We start from the raw sequence: 22,413 nt of genomic DNA, 5'->3' as shown, positions 1-22,413 counted from the left end.
TCTGTCCTATGGGTAGAAACTGAATTGAAAAAGGAAATCCAACTTCTTGGCCACATTCACCAGAAATTTAGCCTCTTCAACTCAGAGTTGGAGGAGATGAGAAAAGTTGGTGACCTGCACCTTCTGGTGAGATATATATCTCTTGATTGGGAGCTGAGGGTAAAGGGAGCCCCATCTTCTTGGTCACATCTGCCTAGAGTGGAGCTTCTGTCAAACTGAGCTGGGGGTGGGAAGGAAGAGAGCAGGTCATGGCTCAAGTGACATAGACTCCTGCTGTTATTACTGAAATGTGTAGAATTTTTTAGTAAATATTTCTTCATTTTCTGTATGCCTTTAGGACAATTTCCAGAAACTTAAATGATTTTTTACGAATATTTTCCACCGCTTATGTTAATTTTCCTGTGGAGCATGTCTGCAGAGCTTCTTACTTTACTATCCAGGAAGCGAAATTCTGTATATCTTTTTTAAATTAAATTCTAAACTTGTTAATTTTAATGATGCTTTCGGATTACTATACTAATTTCATTTTTTTCTCAAGTAAATTCACCTCCCTGTAGCTAATTTTTGAGGGCTACTGGTTTTATGTTTGTCTACTCATACATTTTGGAGTGTGAATTTGAAAGCTCATCTTTGTGGAAGGATCTGTCCCTCTCTTTGCAGTCCAAGTTCTGTGGTATCTTTAATTGACCCTCCTAGGGGATCCATTTCAGAACTAAGTCTTGTATTGCCAACTTGGGATTCTTGTCTAATAGTGATACTAGGCATTTTGCAGATCCAGTCACTGAACCAGTGGCTCCCTTTGCCCAGGTCTTGTTTCTGAGGCTGTGCTGCCTCCTTCCTCTCTAGGTATGCAGCTTTGTATAATTGTAATCCCAAACATTGTCCACAGCTTCTTTTATTTATTTATTTATTTATTTATTTATTTATTTATTTATTTATTTATATTTAACATCTTTATTGGAGTATAATTACTTTACAATGGTATGTTAGTTTCTGCTTTATAACAAAGTGAATCAGCTATACATATACATATATCCCCATATCTCTTCCCTCTTGCGTCTCCCTCTCTCCCACCCTCCCTATCCCACCCCTCTAGGTGGTCACAAAACCACAGCTTCTTTTGACTTTCTCTCTTAAGTGCAAGAACTTCAACCAGCCCACAGTTTCAAGCTTTGGACATAACTGTGGTCTCCTTCCTCACACAGGGCACTTTTATTCACCATTACCTGCTACATGCTTTAAATTGTTATTACTTTATCTTTTTGTTCTGTGTCTGGTCCATAGATAATGTGTACCTGTTTATTGTGTGTATATGTTCAAAGGGGAAAGTGTTCTTAAATCATGACCTTACAGTGTCACATTCACAGGAACCCTCACATAGATTTTAGGACGAAACCTTCACTTAAGGTGTGACTTTGCATATCCTTCTTGGATTTAGCTGCAGGTCATAGGACAAAATTTAGTTTTTATTTTTATGTTGTGATATATTTTCATATTTTCTTTATGTCTTTCAGTTACCTATTTTGCTAAGCCAGCCCTCTGTACCCAACAGAGTAAAAAATTATTTTCCAAGTTATTCTTCTAATATTTTTATACATCTATTTTTACATCAGAATATCAAATGATTATGGATTTTAATTTTTATTATATTCTGACATTGTAATATTTTTTCAGGGATAACTAATTATGCCAGTACCGTTTATTAAACAATTTATTATTTTGCCATTGAATTGAAAGGCTACAGTAAGTTTCATCTCTTAATTATTTGGTGAATTTTGTATCCAAAGCATATTGTTTTGATTATATTACTTATGAGTAAGTTTCCTATAGTAGTGTTCCAGAATTATTTTATGTTGAGTTTTTCCAGGATCAGTTTTCAAAAGTAAAGCGAAAAAGGTTAATAATGTAATAATTTTCATGACAAACAGAAAACCAAATAGAATTCAAACTTGTAAACATCTCAAGTGAGATGTCCAGGAGGAATATTAATTCTACTCGGGGTTTCTCAGTGTCAGGCCAGTGAACTCCATCAGAATACCAAGGAGCCCACCAGTCCAGGAGCTCAGAGTGTGGAAATGGACATATTCTCTGAAGATGATCCTTATCTGTTGATACAGAATCCCCGAAAGGTAATTTTCCCAGGGTGTTCCCAGAAGAAACATGGCTCATCCATACACCTTCTCCAAGATAGCCACTGTGGAAAAATATCAAGATTAGTACAAAGCAAACTGCCAGAATTAGATCTTAAGCAAAGGTCTAGGCCAGGGTTTCTCAACCTCTCCACCATGACATTTGGGACAGGATAATTCTGTGTTATGTGGACAATTCTGTGTATTGTAGGGTGTTCAGCAGTACTCTGGCCTCTACCCACTAGATGCCCATAGCATCCCCCCATTGTAAAAATAAAAAATGTCTTTAGACATTGCCAAAATGTCTCCTCCTAAAGGGTAAAATCAATGACATTGCCAAAATGTCTCCTGGAGGGTAAAATCAATGAGAACCACTGTTCTAGGCCTATTATTCTGGGAATTGAGGTAGCTGACAATTTCAGTCTCAGTAAAGAAGCATCCTTCTTATCACCTGGCTTCCATATTTGGGGTTAGTCAGCAGATCAGAGGTAAGATTTGGAGGGAGGAAAAGGTTAAGGCACTGTGTCTTCATGTGCCTTATCTTTCATCAACCAAGGGAGAGCAGTTAGAGAATTCTTTCCTGAAGTCAGGGCTGGTCAGAACATTTAGGAAAGAACGCAACAAGAGGTATACTTTCTAGACACCCCTCATACCTTTGCCTAGCTAGTTTCATGCATAAAAAATCATAAAATAAGGTATTAGGTATTAACCATGGTGAAAGAGGGTGTTGGAAGTGATTCCCCCTTTCTTTGTTCTGATGTACAGAAGTCTGATGCTGCGAGTGTGCTCTCAGAATGTAGCACCACTGGTCCACAGGATCCCTTTAGGCGGGTACTTGAAATGGTTCCCAAAAAGGAACCAGAGAGATGTTTGCCCAAAGGTAAGTGGCAGTATTCCTACCTTCAGTTCATGGAATATTTGGATGGGATTCTGTTATTCTTTGAAGATGTATGGTTTTGATAGAGGCCTTCTTTCTGCTTCTACTGGAGACAAAAGTGAAGAGTCTTCCCTGGATTCTTGGGACCATTTCAGGAAGTTCTTTATTTAGGTGGGGTCAACTTGTACAGCCCAAGTACCAGGGTAGAAAATCTAGAAAACTTTCCCAGAAAGCCCACTTGGCCAGTATTTTTGCCACTTGGTAAAGTTCCCAGTACATCAATTGTCAGGATGTACTAGAGGTCATAGACCAAGAGAACTTGACCACAAGTCTGGGGTTGACTAGAGCCCTTGCCAGGCCCTCAACTCATCTCTCAAGATTTTTCTCTGGGAGCAGGGGTCCAAGATGGTGGCGTAGGAAGACCCTGAGCTCACCTCCTTCCATGAACACACCAACTCTACACCTACTTATAGAGCAGTTCCTCCTGAAAAAGACCTGGGGGTTGATTGAACAGCTACTGCACATAGAAAGACCACATAGAAACAGGTAGGAAAGACGGAGACATGGTATCCATGGGAATCCCACCCCCAACTTAGTGACCTACAGTAGGAAGGAATATTGCTGCGGGGCCAGAGCACAGACTCACCTACCTTGGGACGCAGCAAGAAAATAGCAGTTTAAAGGGCATCTAGACTATACTGGAAGGATATCCATGTACTAACCCTAGAGCTTCTGCCAAATGAGCAGGGACGTACTGGAGCCTCTGTGGGGTCAGAGGCACCAGAGAGCGCCTTTGTTTGAGTTACCTCTAGAACTCCCCCTAGCCCTCACTCACTCCAGCTCTAGCTACCCCACCAAGGCAGCCTTGGCCTCAGCACTCCCCAGGGACTGACTCCAGCCCAAGCCCGCTCTAACCCCAGCTGCCCCGCCTGGGTGGCCTTAGGAGGAGTGCTCCCCAGAGATTGCCCCTGGCAATCCAGTCCCAGTTGCCCTGCTAAAGCTGCCAGGTGCAAGCCATCTACACAGGGGATACTCACACACGAGTCCACTCCTTCGAGACCAAGATAGGTAGCTGTTTCACCTAGTTCATAGAAACAAAAACTGAAAGTCATAATGAGGAGATAGAGGAATGTATTCCAAATGAAAGAACAAAATAAAACCCCAGGAAAAACCCTAAAGAAACAGAGGTAAGTAATTTACCTGATAAAGAATTCAAAGAGATGATCATAAGAATTCTGACCGGACTTCCCTGGTGGCGCAGTGGTTGAGAGTCCGCCTGCCGATGCAGGGGACACGGGTTCGTGCCCCGGTCCGGGAGGATCCCACATGCCGCGGAGTGGCTGGGCCCGTGAGCCATGGCCGCTGAGCCTGCGCGTCCGGAGCCTGTGCTCCGCAGCGGGAGAGGCCACAGCGGTGAGAGGCCCACGTACCGCAAAAAAAAAAAAAGAATTCTGACCAAACTAGGGAGGAAAATGAACTTCATCCCAGTAAGAACTTCAATGAAGACTTAGAAAATGTAGGAAAGAATTGAATAATACAATAATAATACAATCCACACCAAGACACATTATAATTAAAATGTCAAAAATTTGAATATATTGTGCCAGTCCCTTTGCTCTGTAAAGTTTCTGCTGAAAAATCATCTGATAGTCTTATGGAGGTTCTCTTGTATAACGCTAGTTCTTTTTCTCTTGCTGCTTTTAAGAGTCTCTCTTTATCTTTAATTTTTGACATTTTAATTATACTGTATCTTGGCATGGATCTCTTTGGGTTCATCTTGTTTGGGAATCTCTGTGCTCCCAATCTCCAAACTTGGATGTCTGTTTACTTCCCCAGGTTAGGGAAGTTTTCAGCCATTATTTCTTCAAATAAGTCTTTTGTCCCTTTTCTCCTTCTGAGGCCCCTATAATGCTAATGTTAGTATGCTTGATGTTGTCTCAGGGATCCCTTAAACTCTTCACATTTAAAAAAATTCTTCTTTTTGCTGTTCTGATTGGGTGATTTCCACTACCCTGTCTTCCAGATCACTGATTTCATTCTTCTGCATCCTCTAATCTGTTAGTTCCCTCCAGTGCATTTTTCATTTTAGTTATTGTATTCTTCAGTTCTGATTGGTTCTTTTTTATATTTCCTATAGTTCTATATCTTTGTTGAATTTCTCACTGAGTCAGAACTGGCACATATGACTCCTATTCTGCTCTGTTGGCCAAATGTTGTCACATGGCTGAGCCCAGATTCAAGGGGTTGCAAAAAGACTCCATCTCTTTAGTTGGTGGATTTTCAAAGTCACATGGTGTGTACAAGGAGGGGTGAAGAGTTGGGCTATTAATGCATACGTATTATAGACACTAATGATAGTGATGCTAATTCCTTGCAGGCCTGGATTGCTGCTCTCCATGCTGTACTATGGACCAGAGGAAGTCCCCCTGGATCATTTGGTGGAACCTGCGGAAAACCTGCTACCAAATAGTGAAACACAGCTGGTTTGAGAGCTTTATTATCTTTGTGATTCTGCTGAGCAGTGGGGCACTGGTAAATTATCATGGTCTTGTGGGGACATTGGGGATCAAGGCAGCTGGGTGGCTTCATTCTGACTTGGTCCCTCACGGGGCTGTGAATGTGGGGAGACCAAGAAGAAGTGGGATCTCTGCTGTTGTATCCCCTTAGGGGACAGGGTTTTGCACAACAAGTTCTGGAGGAATGCTACAACCGGGAAATCCCCAAGCCGAAGATGCTTTACCTGTGGGAAGGATGATCCAAATTGGCACTTTTTCTTTCTTTCTTTCTTTCTTTCTTTCTTCCTTTCTTCCTTCCTTCCTTTCTTTCTTTCTTTATATATTGGCTGCACCACACAGCATGCGGGAACTTAGTTCCCCTACCAGGGATTGAACCCATGCCCCCTGCAATGGAAGTGTGTAGTCTTAACCACTGGACCGTCAGGGAAGTCCCCAAATAGGCACTTTAAAGTGGCTATTAGAGTCTTGCCCTTGACTCCAAGTCTGTCCATCATTCCTGGAGGATTTCTAGACATTTTCACTGTATCCTACATGTTTCCTCCTCTAGACAGCAATGTTCCTATTCTTTTTTTTTCTGAAGACCATAGTGCTGCTTTCTAAAAGGTAAAACATTAGGAGGAGAAGTCAACAGGGACCAGATTAGGATATAAGTTGCCTTGGTACTTTTCACCACTCATGATCCCTTGAGAGGAGAGACAAAGAGATACCACTTTATGTGTATGACAGATCCTTCTAACTTGAGGTATGGTGTGATTTCCAGTGAGGTTTGGAAATAACTAAATCCATCAGCCTCCCTAGCCGTATAGTCATAAACTCCTTTCTGCGCTCTCTTCTCACCTTGTAGTCCATCTTTCCTCCTCTGCGCATATATCCTCACCTTGGGCAACAGTATGTTCTCTCTTATCACCTACATGTTTCTCTCTCTCCCTCCCATTATGTTCTGTGTCTCCTCTTAAAATGGCCATAATATAAAACTAAATTCTCTTATTATTTGTCATGTTAAGTGAATGGAGTACTGAGCTATCCCTTATGGATTTAGAGTCACAGAACATTTCACAAGTTGCTAGGAGGGACAAGGACATGTCTTGTTCCTATACCCCTGCCTTCCTGGTTAGTGCTTTACACCTATGTAATCTCTAGGTGAAAGGAGAAGAGCACACCTGGGGGCCCACCAGAGCCTGTGATCAACAGGCATCCCCATTTACCTGCTTACTGCAATATAAATTATCCCTGAAACAAACAAGAAAATTTCCCTAAGACCATCCCAGAGAACTCCCTTGATTAATTTTTATCGCTCACCCTGTAGGGTTCCCTGTAATCTTCTGGTGATCACATCTCACCAGCTGTCTACACTTCCAAAAGACAGGGTTCTTGCATTTATTCCACAAATGGTCATTGTTGTCTGCCACGCCCTGTGTTAGTCAGTAGAAAAGCAGTGGTGTTGTCACAAGGTCACAGACACACACCCCATGCACCATGTGAGAAAACTTATAATCAGAAAAGTAGCAGAGGGCACACAATCCTCCTAGTTCTCATCTGCCTTCAGATGAGGCAAGTGTAGGCCGGGCAGAGTGATACTGAGCACACAATGCAGAGGGTTCCAGGAGAGGGACCCAGGCCCTGTTTCACTACACATATTTATAGAGAAATGGAGACAAGAAACATCTAGTCCCTCACCACTGTATGTGGTATATGAACCAGCAGCCTCATATCACCTGGCAGCTTATTAAAAATGCAGAGCCTTGGGCCCACCCCAGACCTGCTGAACCAGAACCTAGGTGATTTGGGGCTCATTAGAGTTTGAGAAGCTCTGATTTGGGCAACTACTTAATAATGGGAGCTTCCTGGATTAGGAAATGGCCTAGTTATATTATGGGAGCTTCCAAAGCTCAGTTGCTGATATCAGCCTGCTCTTCCATTGGGCAAACTCAGACCTACTGAGCCAGCTTGTTGCTAAGTTTTCAAAATGAGAGAGGAAATGAGCTTCCAACACCATTCAGATTTGTCTCTCCTCAAGAGGCAAACAGACAATCCCTGACCTTCAGGAGCTTGGAGGCTAGTAGGGAAGACAGATGGAGTCCAGAAAATTATAGACCAGGGCCATAGTGATACACTCAGAGAAGCAGTGGGTGACATGGGGCCATGTAGGATGGCACCTAACCTATTCCTGTGGAAGAAGGACAGTTTCCTATAGAAGATATAAGCTAAGCTGAGATCTTAAATGCTGACCAGGAGCCAGTGGGGCAGAGGAGGAGATGAAGGGCCTTCTTCAGTCAAAAGCCCACTTGGGGGTTGGAAGTGAGACTGTTTTATTCTTTATTCTTTTTCCCTAGGTTAGTGGGACTGTGGGGTTACCTTAGTCCCTGACAGCAGGGCTGATGTCTTTCTTGCCTTCATTTGGCATTGCCTGCCAAATGACTTGGCAGGTTTAGTGCCTCTTCTCTCTTTTCTTTCATCCTCAGCAACACTGTAAAGACCAAAAGGACAGCTTATACCCTAGTAATATAGACCCTGAAGAGCCACACGCACACATACTTCAGGTGAAGAAAGTTTGGATGTAGCATGGAAAAGGGTCTCTCCAAAAGCTTGGATATCTAATTTTCATAAATCACACTTAATGAAGTTTAATATTCAAAGTAATTTACATTGGGAGCTCTAGCCCAGTGCTTCCCAAACTTTTGCAAATCATGGTTCACATACAAAATGATCACATCTGTAGGGGACACTGGGGTAAACGGATAATGCTGTTTGTGGTGGAAGATGACGAGCCTCAGGGTTGGCAGGATCCAGAGTGTGGGCTAAGGTGTTTGGACTTGATGTTATAAGCAACAAAGAGCCACTGAATAGAGCCACCAGGTAACTAGGGGGATGAGAGAGATGGTGTATGCCACTGGGAGGGTCTGGAAAAGTTGGCAAGATATTGTTGGCAAGAGTTGAAAGGATTAGGAAGACCAGGAAATAGTGTGGTGAAGATTTATTTTTTAAATATTCCAGGAGCCAGTGATGAGAGCCTGGGGAACTATAGTGGCAACAGAAATCTAGAAATAGGATTTTCCTTCTTCTGGTTTTACTTACTCAAGGAATTGTTTCTATTGGAAAAGTTCAGCCTTAATACCTTTTGAGCAAAACCTTGTCACCAAGAGAGGTACTAGTTTATTCAAATAAGGAAGAAAAATAAAAGGTATAGTCAGCAGAGAGTTCAACTTGGTCTATGGATGTGCTTTATCATTTCAGGTATTTGAAGATATTTACCTTGTTACACAACCCAAAATCCAAGCAATACTTAATTGTACTGACAGTATTTTCACATACATTTTTATCTTGGAGATGGGTCTGAAATGGGTGGCCTTTGGATTTAGGAAGTATTTCACCAGTGCCTGGTGCTGGCTCGATTTCATCATTGTGATTGTAAGTTTAACATCTCTGTGTCCCATGCAGGTGGGGGTTGAGGGGGGGGTGGGTAGGGGTGGAGGAGGGGATCACATGGGAGCTGCTATTCCTGTGTGCCTTATATGAGTCCCTCTCCAAAATATTTTTCTTCACATTCATCCATCAGCAGTCCAGCCTTTCCTCATTCCCATTCCTCATATGCTGCATCTCATATGCTCACCACCTCAACACTTTCCATGATAGTACTCATTCACTTCTCTCCATAAGCACTGCTTATGTCTGATGTAAATTTAGAATAACTTTCCGTATTCTCTACTTTTACTTCTCCTTCCAACTTTTCATTTCTTTTCAAGACTTCTCAAAGCAGGTCAGCAGCGAGCAGATTAGACTGGTCTCCGTCTTGATTGTCAAGCAACAAAGAGGATTATTCACATACATTTTTTCATTTAATCTGAACAACAATGTTCCAAGTTAAGCAGACCTATATATCACCTACCATATTACAGACAAGGAAACCTGAAGCTCAGAGGGTTAACAATTTGTTTCAGGTGAAATTGTAATTCACACCTTGGTCTGTATGATGCTAAGGCCAGTAGTAGTAATAGTAGATCACATTTTTCGACTGCTTTCTCTGTACCAGAGAAAACAGTACTTTGCCATATGCGTCATATGCATTCTATCTTTTAGTTATCACAGCCTTTCCATGTGGTAGTTATTGTTATTTTTCCCAGATACAAAGGAGTAAACTAAGTCATAGAGAGGCTAAGAAACATGTTCAAGCTTGCCCAGCTAGAAGTGATGGAGGTGAGACTCAAACCTAGTAAGCCTCACTCCAAAGCCCTTGATTTTAACATCTATCTATATCCTTGCTACCATGACCTAATTAGTTAGACTTTGTCCCTGCTATTTAAGGAAGTAGATACGACAAATACATAGCATAAGCCGTGTGGTCAGCACACCACACTGGAGAGCCATAATTTTGTTGGTTGGCAGAAATAAGCCGTGTGGTTCAGGAATTTCAGAAAAGCATCAGTGCCATTGGAGCTCCAACACAAGCAACCCCATGATCATCATGTCGATCCCTATCAGTTTCCAGAGTGCTAATCACTCTACACCCATTATCTTATTAGATTATAGTGAAAAATGCATACGACAATGGAAAGATTATTGGTATTTCTGATCTAGATCCTGTGGTTTACTGGCCTAAGCTTAGGAGACTAATTCTAAATCTTCTTTGTTTACTCTCTTTCTGTGTAACCTCAAGCAAAGTGCTTGAAGTTTTGACATAAATTTTCATATGGATAAAAATGAGAGTGTAGACGCTAAATTGCCCAAATTTGACCAGATACAAAATTGAAAACATAAATCTAACGATAGCCATTTAAATATCAAAACAGTAGTTGAATACTACACTTTCAAAAAGGATATTAGGCCCAGGTGGTTTTGAAAACAAGTTTAGCAAACTTCCAAGGAGCAGTGGCTATAGACTGAATGTTTGTGTCCCACCCCTGCCCCAAATTTGTATGTTGAAACCGAATCTCCAGTGTTTTGGTGTTTTGGAGGTGACTAGGACATAAGGACATTTATCCTGAACCCTCATGAGTGGGATTAGTGATCTTATAAAAGAGACCCCACAGGGTTTTCTCACTCCTTCTGCCATGTGAAGACAGGGAGAATATGGCTGTCTATGAACCAGGAAATAGTCCCTCAACCAGACACTGACTGCCAACGTCTTAATCTTGGACTTCCCAGCCTCCAGACTGTGAGAAATTTCTGTTGTTTATACATCCAGGCTATTGTATAGTATTCTGTTATAGCAGCCTGAATTGACTAAGGCGAGCAGTTAACTCCAACCTTGTTCAAATTTTTACAAAGAACAGAAAAAGAGGGGAGGCTCACAAACTTATTTAATGAGACAAACATAAAGTTGACAATGAAATGAATGGAACAGAAATGAGTAGAGCAAGAAAAGAAATAATCCTGTAAATATATATCTCTATAAATCCCAGAGAAAGCACTCAATAAGTGTGGTCCACTATTACTATTATCAGCCTTAGCATCATACAGACCCAATTCCACCTGAAACAAGTTGCTGATCCTCTGAGCTTCAGGCTTTCTTATCTGTAACGTGGTAGTGATGTACAACACTGCCTAATTCAGGGCATTGCCATGTGGATTAAATGAGAGAGAGTGTATGTGAATAATCCTTTTATGTTGCTTGTTACTCAAGATTATAAAAAATGATCTCTATAATTTTGGAGTAGGAAAATGCAAACACAACCACAAATACATATATACATACATATAGACATAAGTTTAACTATTTCAAAATGTAAAACTTTCTTTTTGTTTTTGTTCAACAATACCATAATTATAGTTAAAGACAGGCTAGACCCTGGAGACAGTATTTGCCTTATACATAACAGATAGTTATTGTCTACAGTATGTAAATACTCCCTACAGATCAACAAGAAAAAGACAACCCAGTGTAAAAATGGGAGAAGGATGAAAATAGGCAATTCACAGAAGGAGCTCAAGTTGCTAATAAATGTATAAAGAAATACACACTAGTCATATCACCAGTTAGCACAGAAGTGCATATTAAAAGGAGACACTTCTTTTTACTCATTAGATAGACAAAAGTTTTTAAGTTGGATAATATCTAATATGAGAAAGATTTAGGAAAATGGAATTTTTAGTCACTGCTAACTATCGTACAGTCAGTTTGTGGAAAGTTTTGCACTATTAAGTAAAATTACAAATGAGCCCAATTTACAAGCCCAGAAATACCACTTCTAGTTATACATTTAAGGAAAACTTTTGTGTATGTACCCAGGAAAAATGCACACGTCTGTCCAGTTTGCTATTGTTCATAGTAGCAAAGAAATGGAAATAATTTTTATATTCACCAAGAAGGAATGAGTTAATAAAATATGAATATTTATATGCTGTAATATTTCATAACAGTTAAAAGGAGCAAACCATGAGAATATATATCAACATGATAGGAATCTCAAAAACATAGTGCAGAGTGATAAATGCAAATTAGGTAGAAATAAAATAAAACTAGTGAAGACTTCCCCCCTGGAAGAATGCCGTAGAGTGGGAAAGAATGTGGATGTTTTTATGTTTGTGTGTCTCATCACTGTCTCCCAATTGATGGAACAGAGACTGGGGGTGATGTTCCAGGCGAAAGGGTGTACAATGCCCCTCTAGGAACATCTTCCCCACCTATGGTAACAGTCATTGAGTAAAGCCAGAACTGCTAAGCTTTGCCATCCTTGTCCCTCTGGCTAGGAACAAAGTAGGTGTATTTGTGGAAAAGCTGATTAAATAGGTCTCCCAACAGGCAATGCTGTCACAAACAAAAGAACAAAAAAACCTACTTGAAAAAACCATTATAAACACATTTCGAATTGGTGGTGATTTTTTAAAGTTGATTACAAATTTTAAAATCTGGTTATTCTGTCATATTCACTCAATTTCTCTCAATTTGCAAATATTTTACTTTTACAATGAGATTGACAGGATAATTCACTTCCTGTCATGCTGAGCCACTCCCCTTCTAAGCTGAGCCTCTGAAGGGTCTGCATAATCAATAAGAATGGCTGAAGGTCTGCAAATAGTGGCCTTCAACTTAAGCTCAGCAGGTTTGTTGAATTTTAAGTTAGTGTATTTACAGAGTTTTCCAATCCTCAGTCCTGTCCCATTGGGAAGAAGTATGCTAGGAGAGAAAATTGGATTTAATTCTCCAAAAGAGAGCTATTTGAATGGAGGGAAATATTAGCAAACAAAGAATTATTTCTTCATAACTTGATTTTGATATCATTTCAAACATATGGAAAAATTGCAAGAAGTAGTATAAGGAATCCCTTATACTCTTCCCCCAGATTCACCAATTGTTAGCATTGCAGCGCATCTGCCTTATCATTTTTTCTATTTTTTTTCCCTCTAAACTGCTTGAGATTAAGTTGCAGGCATCACACTCCATTAGCCCTCCACATTTCAGTGTGTATTTCCTAAGAACAAGGATATTATCTCACACAGTCACAATACAGTTATCAAGGTTAGGAATTTAACATGGTCCAATACTAAAACCCACATCCATTTTCAAATTTTCTCAATTGTCACAAGGTTCTTTATGGCTAATTCACCCTACCCACACACCATCACCTTTCCCCTCACCGCAATCCAGGATCAAACTCAAGACCTCACATGACTTATCATTGTCATGTCTCTTTGGTTTCCTTTAATTCACAACGATGTCTCAGCTTTCCTTTGTCTTTCATCAAGCAAATCATGTAAATGCATTGTTCTCACCCATATGGGCTGTAGCTTTGCCAGGCAAGGAGGAAAATAGCCTCTCACCTGCCCTCCCCTTCCAGCAGGGTCTGGCTGGTTTCTGTGTCTGGATAATCCACTGTGGGCACAATGAGTTTGCCTCTCAGAAAGACAGCTCTTAATCCCCACTGGGTTCTCTGGGCACCAAGTCAGGTGCACTACCTGTGGCTTCTTTTCCCACCAGGTCTCTGTGACCAGTCTCATCGACTTAAAGGTCTTGAAGTCCTTCCGGATTCTGCGAGCACTGAGGCCTCTTCGAGCGCTGTCCCAGTTTGAAGGAATGAAGGTATGTTCTTCAGATGGATGGGAGGAAAGTCAGCTAGCAGGGAAAGGCAGAGAAGCCAACTGCTCTTCTTGGGCTGGGCTTCCCTTAAATTGCCAAGCTTTTCCTGGACTCCTTCCCATCCAGCCCACTGCTTAGAATTTCAGAGATGGAGAAAAGAAAAGTGTAAGATACAGTCTTCACCTAAAAGTGCTTCTGTGACAGCCGAGATGGGCTCTGGCTTCCCTTCAATCCTAGGGTAGGTGTCCCATAAGTCTCGTAACACCATCATTAGAGGACACTTCTCAGGTGATCCTGTGGCAACAGAAAGGACCCATTATATATGGAGCTGAGAGCAGGGCTTGCTGTGGGTGTGGGTTCGGGGCTGCAATGTAAAGACGGGGCTCCAAGAAATCCAGCCCCACACGTTAGACCCATCCTGGGAAGATCAAGAGCTTGTTGAGTCTCACAGGTCTATTATATTTTTCTTCTGTTTTGCTTCCTTAAGGTGGTAGTTAATGCTCTCATAGGTGCCATACCTGCCATTCTGAATGTTTTGCTTGTCTGCCTCATTTTCTGGCTCATATTTTGTATCCTGGGAGTAAGTTTGTTTTCTGGAAAATTTGGAAGATGCGTTAATGTAACAGATGGAAACTCAGTTATAAATTACAACATTGTTGCAAACCGGAGTCAGTGTGAAAGTGGAAATTTCTCCTGGTTCACCCTGAAAGTCAACTTTGACAACGTGGGAATGGCTTACCTCGCACTGCTGCAAGTGGTAAGCGCTGTGGGTTTGTTTTTCACTCTGGGGAAAGAAACCTTAAAAGAATCATAAACCATTTCTCAGCTAATAAAAATACAGTGACTCTATTGAGATAAGAGAATCAAATCCCAGTTTCTCACATGGGAGCTAATGCCCTCTGGAATTGTTCTGCACCGAGCATCTCCAACCTTATTTTCTACTGAGCCTCAACCTCCAGGAGCTGTCCCATAAGGGTCTGGACCTCTCACTCTGTCCTAAATGGTGCCTTGCTCTCCTGAGCTCCAGCCAGAGAGACAGAGAGCCTCAGATGCTAAGCCACTCCATTAGTAACAGTTCCCTGTGGGAAGTCAGTCCCAGGTCAAATCGTGGTTGCAAGGTTTTGGACAGATAGTGCAAACAGATGTGGAATCAGGAAAGAGCCTTAATCAGGCTCTTTGCAGCAGTTGGTTCATAGCTTCTTTAGCAGTTTTTAAGGCAGAAATTTTCTCTTGTTTTTAAACTTTTTGTCTTGTGAAAATGAAGAAAAAAAAAATCCAAGACATCTATCCTTGAATTTCCTTCTGCTGTTCTTTTATGTGGACATTCTGTCCTGGAAGGGTGGGACATTGTCTTATGTACATCTGCCCACTGGACTTGCTGGCTTTTGTATGGCACTTGTCTGTTGATGGCAAGTCTATAATTACGTTCATGTTTCTCTGCTTTCATTGCAGGCAACATTTAAGGGCTGGATGGATATTATGTATGCAGCTGTTGATTCCAGAGGGGTGAGCTTGTGTTCTACCATGTTCTAGAGTGCTAGGATCAAATCAGGAATATCATGACTAAATGGACAGCCCAGAACTTCCTGCATTATAATTCCAGTGGCCAGGATTCTTTGCCTTGTTTTCATTAGGACAAACACTATGAAACAGGGATTAAAAGGATTCTTATTCATCCTCCTGTGAGTATTACATCCTAGCATGCTACAAAGTCAAGTCCTCTTTCTCCATACTGACCACTCATGTAGGAGGTGGAGCCAGAAGCAACAGAATCACAGGATGCCTTGATTTTCCTCTCTCACCTCTTCTTCAAGTGAGTGGAAAGGCAGAAGCCAAATTTCAAAGAGTACCTGCTCTTGACTGTGAGAGAGAGAACCTTAAGATTGGACTAGGTCTGAGCAAGAGACCCTTCAGTGGCTCCAGGTTCCCCAGAGAGTAAGGGGATTTCTAGTAATTGCCAACTGTCAAATTATAGTTAAATAAAAAGTGATCATGGATTCCCAAGGTTAGAAGAGTACTCAGCAAAATAGTCCATTTCTATTTCCCAGTTGGGAAAATTGAGGAATAGAAAGGAAGAGTGTTGCCCAAAGTCATAGCGAGAGCAAATGGTTGAATCAAGAATGGAATCAGCATTGTTTATTTTTTACTACCATCACACACATATGTGTTATTGTTTGAGAATATACAGAGTTGATGCCTGGCACATAGTAGATGTTCAGTACAGCTGGTAGTAGCAGTAGAGGTGATATGAATAGTGTTATAGTAGTAGTAGAGGCAATTTATAACAAAGGAAATATTTAAAAATATTAATGCGCTTATTTTTTTGTCTGTATGAATATATGAACTTCACCTCAGTTTACCTTAGACATCCATCTGCCTTGAGGTGGAGCTAGGGGATAGGGAGGAGATCTTATGTATGACCAAAGAAGTATATGTCTCATATATGTTCCTTGAGTGAATGATGGGTGGGTGGAGGTGTGTGGAGGTGTGCCTGTCCTGTTGTGGTCCTGGGATATCCTAACTGGTGTGTGCTAGTATAATGGCCTTTGTCTGTGTAGTCACAGAGCATCCTACTGTTCTCAAATATTGAAGCTGCAACTGGTGAAACCATGGGCCTTTCTCCTCCTTCAACTCCTCCTAGCCTCAAACACTGACTCTCTGCCATATCCTTCATATGGTCTCCTGGCTCAGCAGTCTACTCCCATCCCTTACTAAGAAGCCCACAATGGCTGGCATATGGCTGTCAACCCCACATCCAAGCCACAAGAACTAAAGAAGGTTCAAGAGACCACTGTCTGCCCAATTATGCTACTCCAGTCTCTTAAGTCATCCTGCCTGCGCAACGTATCCCAGGCCTTCCCAGCAGTAGTTTTCTCTTTGAAAAATACCAAAGTTGAGCCAGAACACACATTCTTTGCTCTCCATGTTCCCCTCGATTTGCTGGGCCCCAAGCCCCCTCTCCAAACCCAAAGAAGGGAAAATCAGGACACACATCTCACAGCTCTGATGTTCTCTCTCTCTCTGTTTCTCTTTCTGACAGTTCCCTGGGTACAAGTGAGGTGATCCTTTCTGTGTCCCTCTTTCTGTCTGAACCTCCCTTTGCAAGATGATTAGCCTGCTGCATAATCTTGTTTTCAGTGTCAGATACTGAATATTAATTCTTCTTTCCATTACATTGTTTCTAGACTAATGCCTATCCTTAATTCAAACAAGTAGATTCTTCCAGCCAACTGGGACTAAGGTCAGGTACTCTTCAAGGCAAAAGAGAAAAATAATTGTTTCAAATATTTACCTCTAATACACTAGTCTGTATGGTGGGTTTTGAAAAACAAGTATCATGAGTACATTCAACACATAACAGAGCTATCAACATTCATCTCTATCTTTGAATGTGATCAGGGGAAAGAAAACAGAGATGCTCCTGCCACCTATCCCCAAAATGAATAAAACCAATGACCATGTGAAGATCTTGGACACTTTTGGTCATGCCTTAAGCTAGGGCAGCTTGATTATAGTCCATTCTTGTCCATTCTAGAGCTTGATCATTCATCCACTCACTCAATGTGTGTGGAGAACCTACATGTCACAAGCTATGCCAGGCACTAGGAATTCAAGAGTGACAGGATGCAAGCACAGACTAAATACAGTAGTGAGCTCTGTTTGAAGGATATAGCCTTTCAACAAGGGCTGGTAGTCAATCTCCTGAAGTGAACATGTCCCTTCTCTGGTGGATATCTCCAATCTGGCTCCCTCCAATTATGTGTCCATATGGACATCCTAGAGAGCCTTATCAGAGGACACATATGATCATGCCACTCTCCTCCCTCACAACCCTTCAATGATTCTCCATTGCTTAGAAGGAAAAGCCTAATCCTCCACCACACCCCCTCCCCACTGTATGGTACCACTCAAGCTGTGCTGGGGGAAGCTGAAAGAGGAGAGAGAGGCTCCCTGCAGGGCCACGGCTGACTGGAGGAGGCTGAGTGGTTAATGCTGCTGCTACCAGGCAGTTAAGATGGCTCATGTTTTTCTCCAGTAATTGTTTTCTTCTCTCATTTAAAAAATCCCTAACAGGAAGGACAGCAGCCAAGGTTTGAGGAGAACTCATTAATGTATGTTTACTTCGTAGTTTTTATCATCTTTGGCTCATTCTTCACTCTGAATCTCTTTATTGGTGTTATTATTGACAACTTCAACCAACAGCAGAAAAAGATAAGTATGGGGGTTGTCCTGATTTGGTATTTTTACCTGTCTTCTCCAAAGAGCTTGAGTGGAGCATAAATCTGTTCTAAATTGTTGTGCAAAGTAGCCTTTATCATCTGCATGAGAACAAAGTGGGAGCCTCCTGGAGAAGAGGAGTCTTGAGGATATGGCTGAAAAGGAACTAAAACAGCTGGGTTTTATTAAATCATTGTTTTTATTCTCCACTCTACCCTCTTAAACAAAGGAACTCTAATAGAAAAATTATTACCAGGATTAGTATTTATGTCATATTTTAGTAACCTTTCAAGCATACCTTATTATCCAGGATAAAAGAGTACAAACGATTCCCGACTTAGGATGGTTCAATTTACATGACTTTAGCTTTATGATGATGCAAGAGTGATACTCACTGAGTAGAAACTTTACTTCAGATTTTGAATGGTGATCTTTTTCTGGGCTAGAGATATGCAGCACAATACTCTCTTGTGACACTGGGTAGCAGCAGCCACAGCTCCCAGGCAGCCACGCACTCATTGAGGGTGAACAATCGATATATACTTACAGCGTTCTGTACCCATACAACCATTCTGTTTTTCACTTTCAGTACAGTATTCAATAAATTACATGAGGTATTCAACACTTTATTAATAGGGCTTGTGTTACATGATTTTGCCCAACTATAAGCTAAAGTAAGTGTTCTGAACATGTTTAAATTAAGGTAGGCAAGGCTAAGCTATGATGTTCAGTAGGTTAAGTGTATTAAATGCATTTCAACTTACAATATTTTCAGCTTACAATGGGTTTATCAGGATGTAACACCATTGTAAGTATAGGAAAATCTGTAAACACTCCTTTTTCAGTAAACTTGTGTCTTGCCTCTCAACACCCAAATCTCAGCAGATTTACTGAACTTACTTGGAAAGAAGATGGTTGGGGAAGAGGCAGGTTTTTTTAGGGAGTTTTTTTCCCCATGCATTGTAACAACAGATATTTATTTTTCTGATTCTACAATCTATAGGAGCATTGTAGTAAATGTGGAAAAAAAGGAAGAGAAAAAGAATATTTAAATCACCCATAAGATGACCGCCAAATAATAACCATTTTAGATTACGCCTCATCATTTTGGTACCATCTTTTCCTGTTACTTTTTAACTAAATATTTCTTTTACACCGTTGAAATTATGTAATACTTTTAACTATCCTCTCCATTAGTTATGAGTTCATGTCATGAGATCATCTTTGTTATAAGAATTTTCAGGGCTGAATTTCATCCCATATTATGGATCATAATTTGTTCTAATCATTCCCCCCACTCCCCCTTTTAAGGACATTTAGGGTCATTTCCAAATTTCTTGCTCTTCTAAAATAATCATGAACATTCTTAAAATTCTCTCTGTGTATCTCTGATTGTTTCCTCAGGATAAGTTCCTAGAATTTAAGGCATTAAAGATATATTATCAAATTACCTTTCAGAAATGCTGTTCTGGGTCCCATCCTTTTGCAAGATATGAAGATGCCTGTTAACTCTGTTCTAATCATTCTGACTTTTGTAATTATTAATTATCTTTTCCAGCTCGATGGGTAAAAGTGTTACCTCATAGTTTTACATTCATTCATTTGACCATTTATGAAGTTATACACTTTTTCGCAGGTTGATGGCCATAAGTATTTCTTCCTTGAGTTATCTGTTTACTGTCTTTGTCTCATCTTAAGATTGACATTATCATCTTTTTCTTATGTTTTTATATAGTAACTCCAATTTGTGACTTGCTTCTTACATTTTGTAGTGACAGTTTTAACTTATAGACATTTAGCATATTTATGAAGTCAAACTCTGAAGCTTGTCCTTTTTGGCTTCTTTTCTTGCATTTATGTACTGAAGGCATTTCTCAGTCCTAAAATCAGGTAACTAAATATTCACCTTTGGTTTTCCTAATTGTTTTGTGTCTCTCTTTTATTTTTCTGTTGAACTTTTAAAATTCATCCAAAATGTATCCTGATACTGTTGAGCTTTCTTAGTGTCTGCTGGGAGAATCATTCATGGTCCCAGGCAACTATATGGCTGCTGTTATTCAGGAGTGTACTATGTGGTGTCACCTCTGTAATATGCAGCTTGATTGCAATCAATACCTACAATTTGAATGTTAGGCCTTGTGATTTTAGATTTAAGCTTACATTTGAAATCACTGTTTTGATCAGTCCATAGCATTTTTGTTCTGTTTTGTTTTACTTTTTATTACAGAAAATTTCAAACATGCACAAGAGTATGGTAGAGTGAACCTAAAATATCTATCACCCGGCACAACATTTATTGATTTAAGAACGTCCTTAAGCCATCTATGCCCTTACCCAATCCTTCCACCGGATTTTTTTTTTTTTTTTTTTTTTGCGGTAAGCGGGCCTCTCACTGTTGTGGCCCCTCCCGTTGCGGAGCACAGGCTCCAGACGCGCAGGCTCAGCGGCCATGGCTCACGGCCCCAGCTGCTCCGCGACATGTGGGATCTTCCCGGACTGGGGCACAAGCCCGTGTCCCCTGCATCGGCAGGCGGACTCTCAACCACTGCACCACCAGGGAAGCCCCTCACCGGACTTTTTATAGAACAAATCACAGATAACATTATTTCATTCACCAATATTTCAGAACATATCTCTTTTTAAATATAACTACAATTCCATTATCAAATCTAAAAAGGTTAACATGAGCTCTTTAAACTCATCAAAAACCCAGTCAGTGTTCAAATTTCCTCCAGTCTTTTATTTTCTCAAAATATGTATCCATTCTTTCATTGATTGACTGACTGATATTAAAGTTTGTTTCTTTTCAAATTAGGATTCAAATAAGGTCCTCCCATTGGATGAGTTCCTTGCTCTCTGGAATGACAATATGTTCTAGGCCTTGCTTGTACCCTTCCTGCCCCAGATCTGGAATCAGCCATTTCTCTAAGGAGTGCTGGGAGGTGGTGTTCCAAGACAGTCTGAATGCTTATTGTGATTATTTTGAGACTTTTTCAGTGGACAGAGCTACTTCAAATTTAGGACCACAAGGAAATATATATGTGGAAATATGAATACTCATCATTCAAATTCAAGACTACAAGGTTTTCACTTAACCAGTACATCTATATCTCCTCTTTTCCACACTGAGAAAACTGGTTCTCATGGGTACAAAAGATGATACCTTAAAATTTTCCATAACTACTCATTTTATTTATCTCACGACACACACATAGGACAGTCTCATAATAATAGTATTAATACTATCATGATGCATAAGATTATTGAAGACACTTGTGTCTGCCAGGCATCCTGAAAAAACCTGGTTAACTTCTAGGGCTGTTTATTTTTTGCAATTTTTTTTTTTTTTTTTACTGTGCAAAACACTCATAATGTAAAATTTATCGTCTTATCCATTTGTAGTGTACATTCAGTGATATTAATTACATTCATAATGTTGTGCAACCATCATCACCATCCATCTCCATAACTCTTCATCTTGTAAAACTGAAACTCTACATGCATTAAACAATAACTCCGCATGCTCGCCCCCAGCCCCTGGTGGCTACCATTCTACTTTCTGTCTCCGTGATTTTGACTACTCTCAGTATTTCATGTAAGTGGAATCGTATAGTGTTTGTCTTTTTGTGACTGGCTTACTTCATTTAGCATAATGTCCTTAAGGTTCATGCATATTGTAGCATATTGCTGAATTTCCTTCCTATTTAAGGCTATGTATGTACCATGTTTTGCTCTTTCATCCTTCTGTTGATGAACAATTGGGTTGCTTCCACATTTTAGCTATTGTGAATAAAGCTCTTATGAACATAGGTGTGCAAACATCTCTTTGAGACCCTGCTTTTGATTCTTTTAGGTCTATACCTAGAAGTGGAATTGCTGGATCATATGGTAATATGTACAGTATACAAAGGTTCTAATTTCTCTACATCCTCACCAGTACTTGTTTCTGTTTTTTCAATAGTAGCCATTCTAATGGATGTGAGGTGGTATCTCATTTTTTTGATTTGCGTTTCTCTAATGATTAGTGACACTGAACATTTTTTTCATGTGCTTACTGGCCATTCATATATCTCCTTTAGAGAAATGTCTGTTCAAGCCCTTTACTTGTTTTTTGTTTTTTGGTTTTTTTTGCGGTACGTGGGCCTCTCACCGCTGTGGCCTCTCCCGCCATGGGGCACAGGCTCCGGACGCGCAGGCCCAGCGGCCATGGCCCACGGGCCCAGCCTCTCCGCGGCACGTGGGATCCTCCCGGACCGGGGCACGAACTCGCGTCCCCTGCATCGGCAGGTGGACTCAACCACTGCGCCACCAGGGAAGCCCCCCTCTACTGGTTTTTGAATCAGGTTGTTTGTCTTTCTGTTGTTACATTTTTGGTGTCCTCTATATATTCTGGATATTAATTTCTTATCAGATACATGATTTGCAAATATTTTCCCCATTGTGTGGGTTGCCTTTTTACTTCATTGATAGTGTCTTGGATGCACAAAATTTTTAAGTTATTATTAAGTCCAATTTGTCTATTTTTCCTTTTGCCTTTTGTGTCATATCCAAGAGATCACTGCCAAATCCAGTGTTATGAAGCTTTTGTTCTATGTTTTCTTCTGAGAGTTTTATTGTTCTAGATCTTACATTTATGTCTTTGATCCATTTTGAGTTAAT

The 22,413-nt window shown here is 40.6% G+C and overlaps 1 protein-coding gene across 1 annotated transcript in view; it reads left to right on the top strand.

Moving 5' to 3' along the window:
• Positions 1 to 22,413, top strand: part of SCN11A (sodium voltage-gated channel alpha subunit 11) — a 70,991-nt gene that overhangs the window by 37,673 nt on the left and 10,905 nt on the right. The window contains exons 16-23 of the mRNA XM_081245273.1: positions 2,010 to 2,129; positions 2,895 to 3,009; positions 5,384 to 5,538; positions 8,757 to 8,930; positions 13,438 to 13,539; positions 14,024 to 14,293; positions 14,989 to 15,042; positions 17,611 to 17,752. Coding sequence (XP_081101399.1) covers positions 2,010 to 2,129; positions 2,895 to 3,009; positions 5,384 to 5,538; positions 8,757 to 8,930; positions 13,438 to 13,539; positions 14,024 to 14,293; positions 14,989 to 15,042; positions 17,611 to 17,752 — 1,132 coding nt within the window. The remainder of the gene's footprint in view (positions 1 to 2,009; positions 2,130 to 2,894; positions 3,010 to 5,383; positions 5,539 to 8,756; positions 8,931 to 13,437; positions 13,540 to 14,023; positions 14,294 to 14,988; positions 15,043 to 17,610; positions 17,753 to 22,413) is intronic.

Source organism: Mesoplodon bidens, assembly GCF_964165515.1.
Source record: "Mesoplodon bidens genome assembly, chromosome: 10".
In the NCBI taxonomy this organism is placed as follows: Eukaryota; Metazoa; Chordata; class Mammalia; order Artiodactyla; family Ziphiidae; genus Mesoplodon; species Mesoplodon bidens.
The sequence above is the reverse complement of the archived record's forward strand: the minus strand, read 5'-3'. Positions and strand labels throughout refer to the sequence as shown.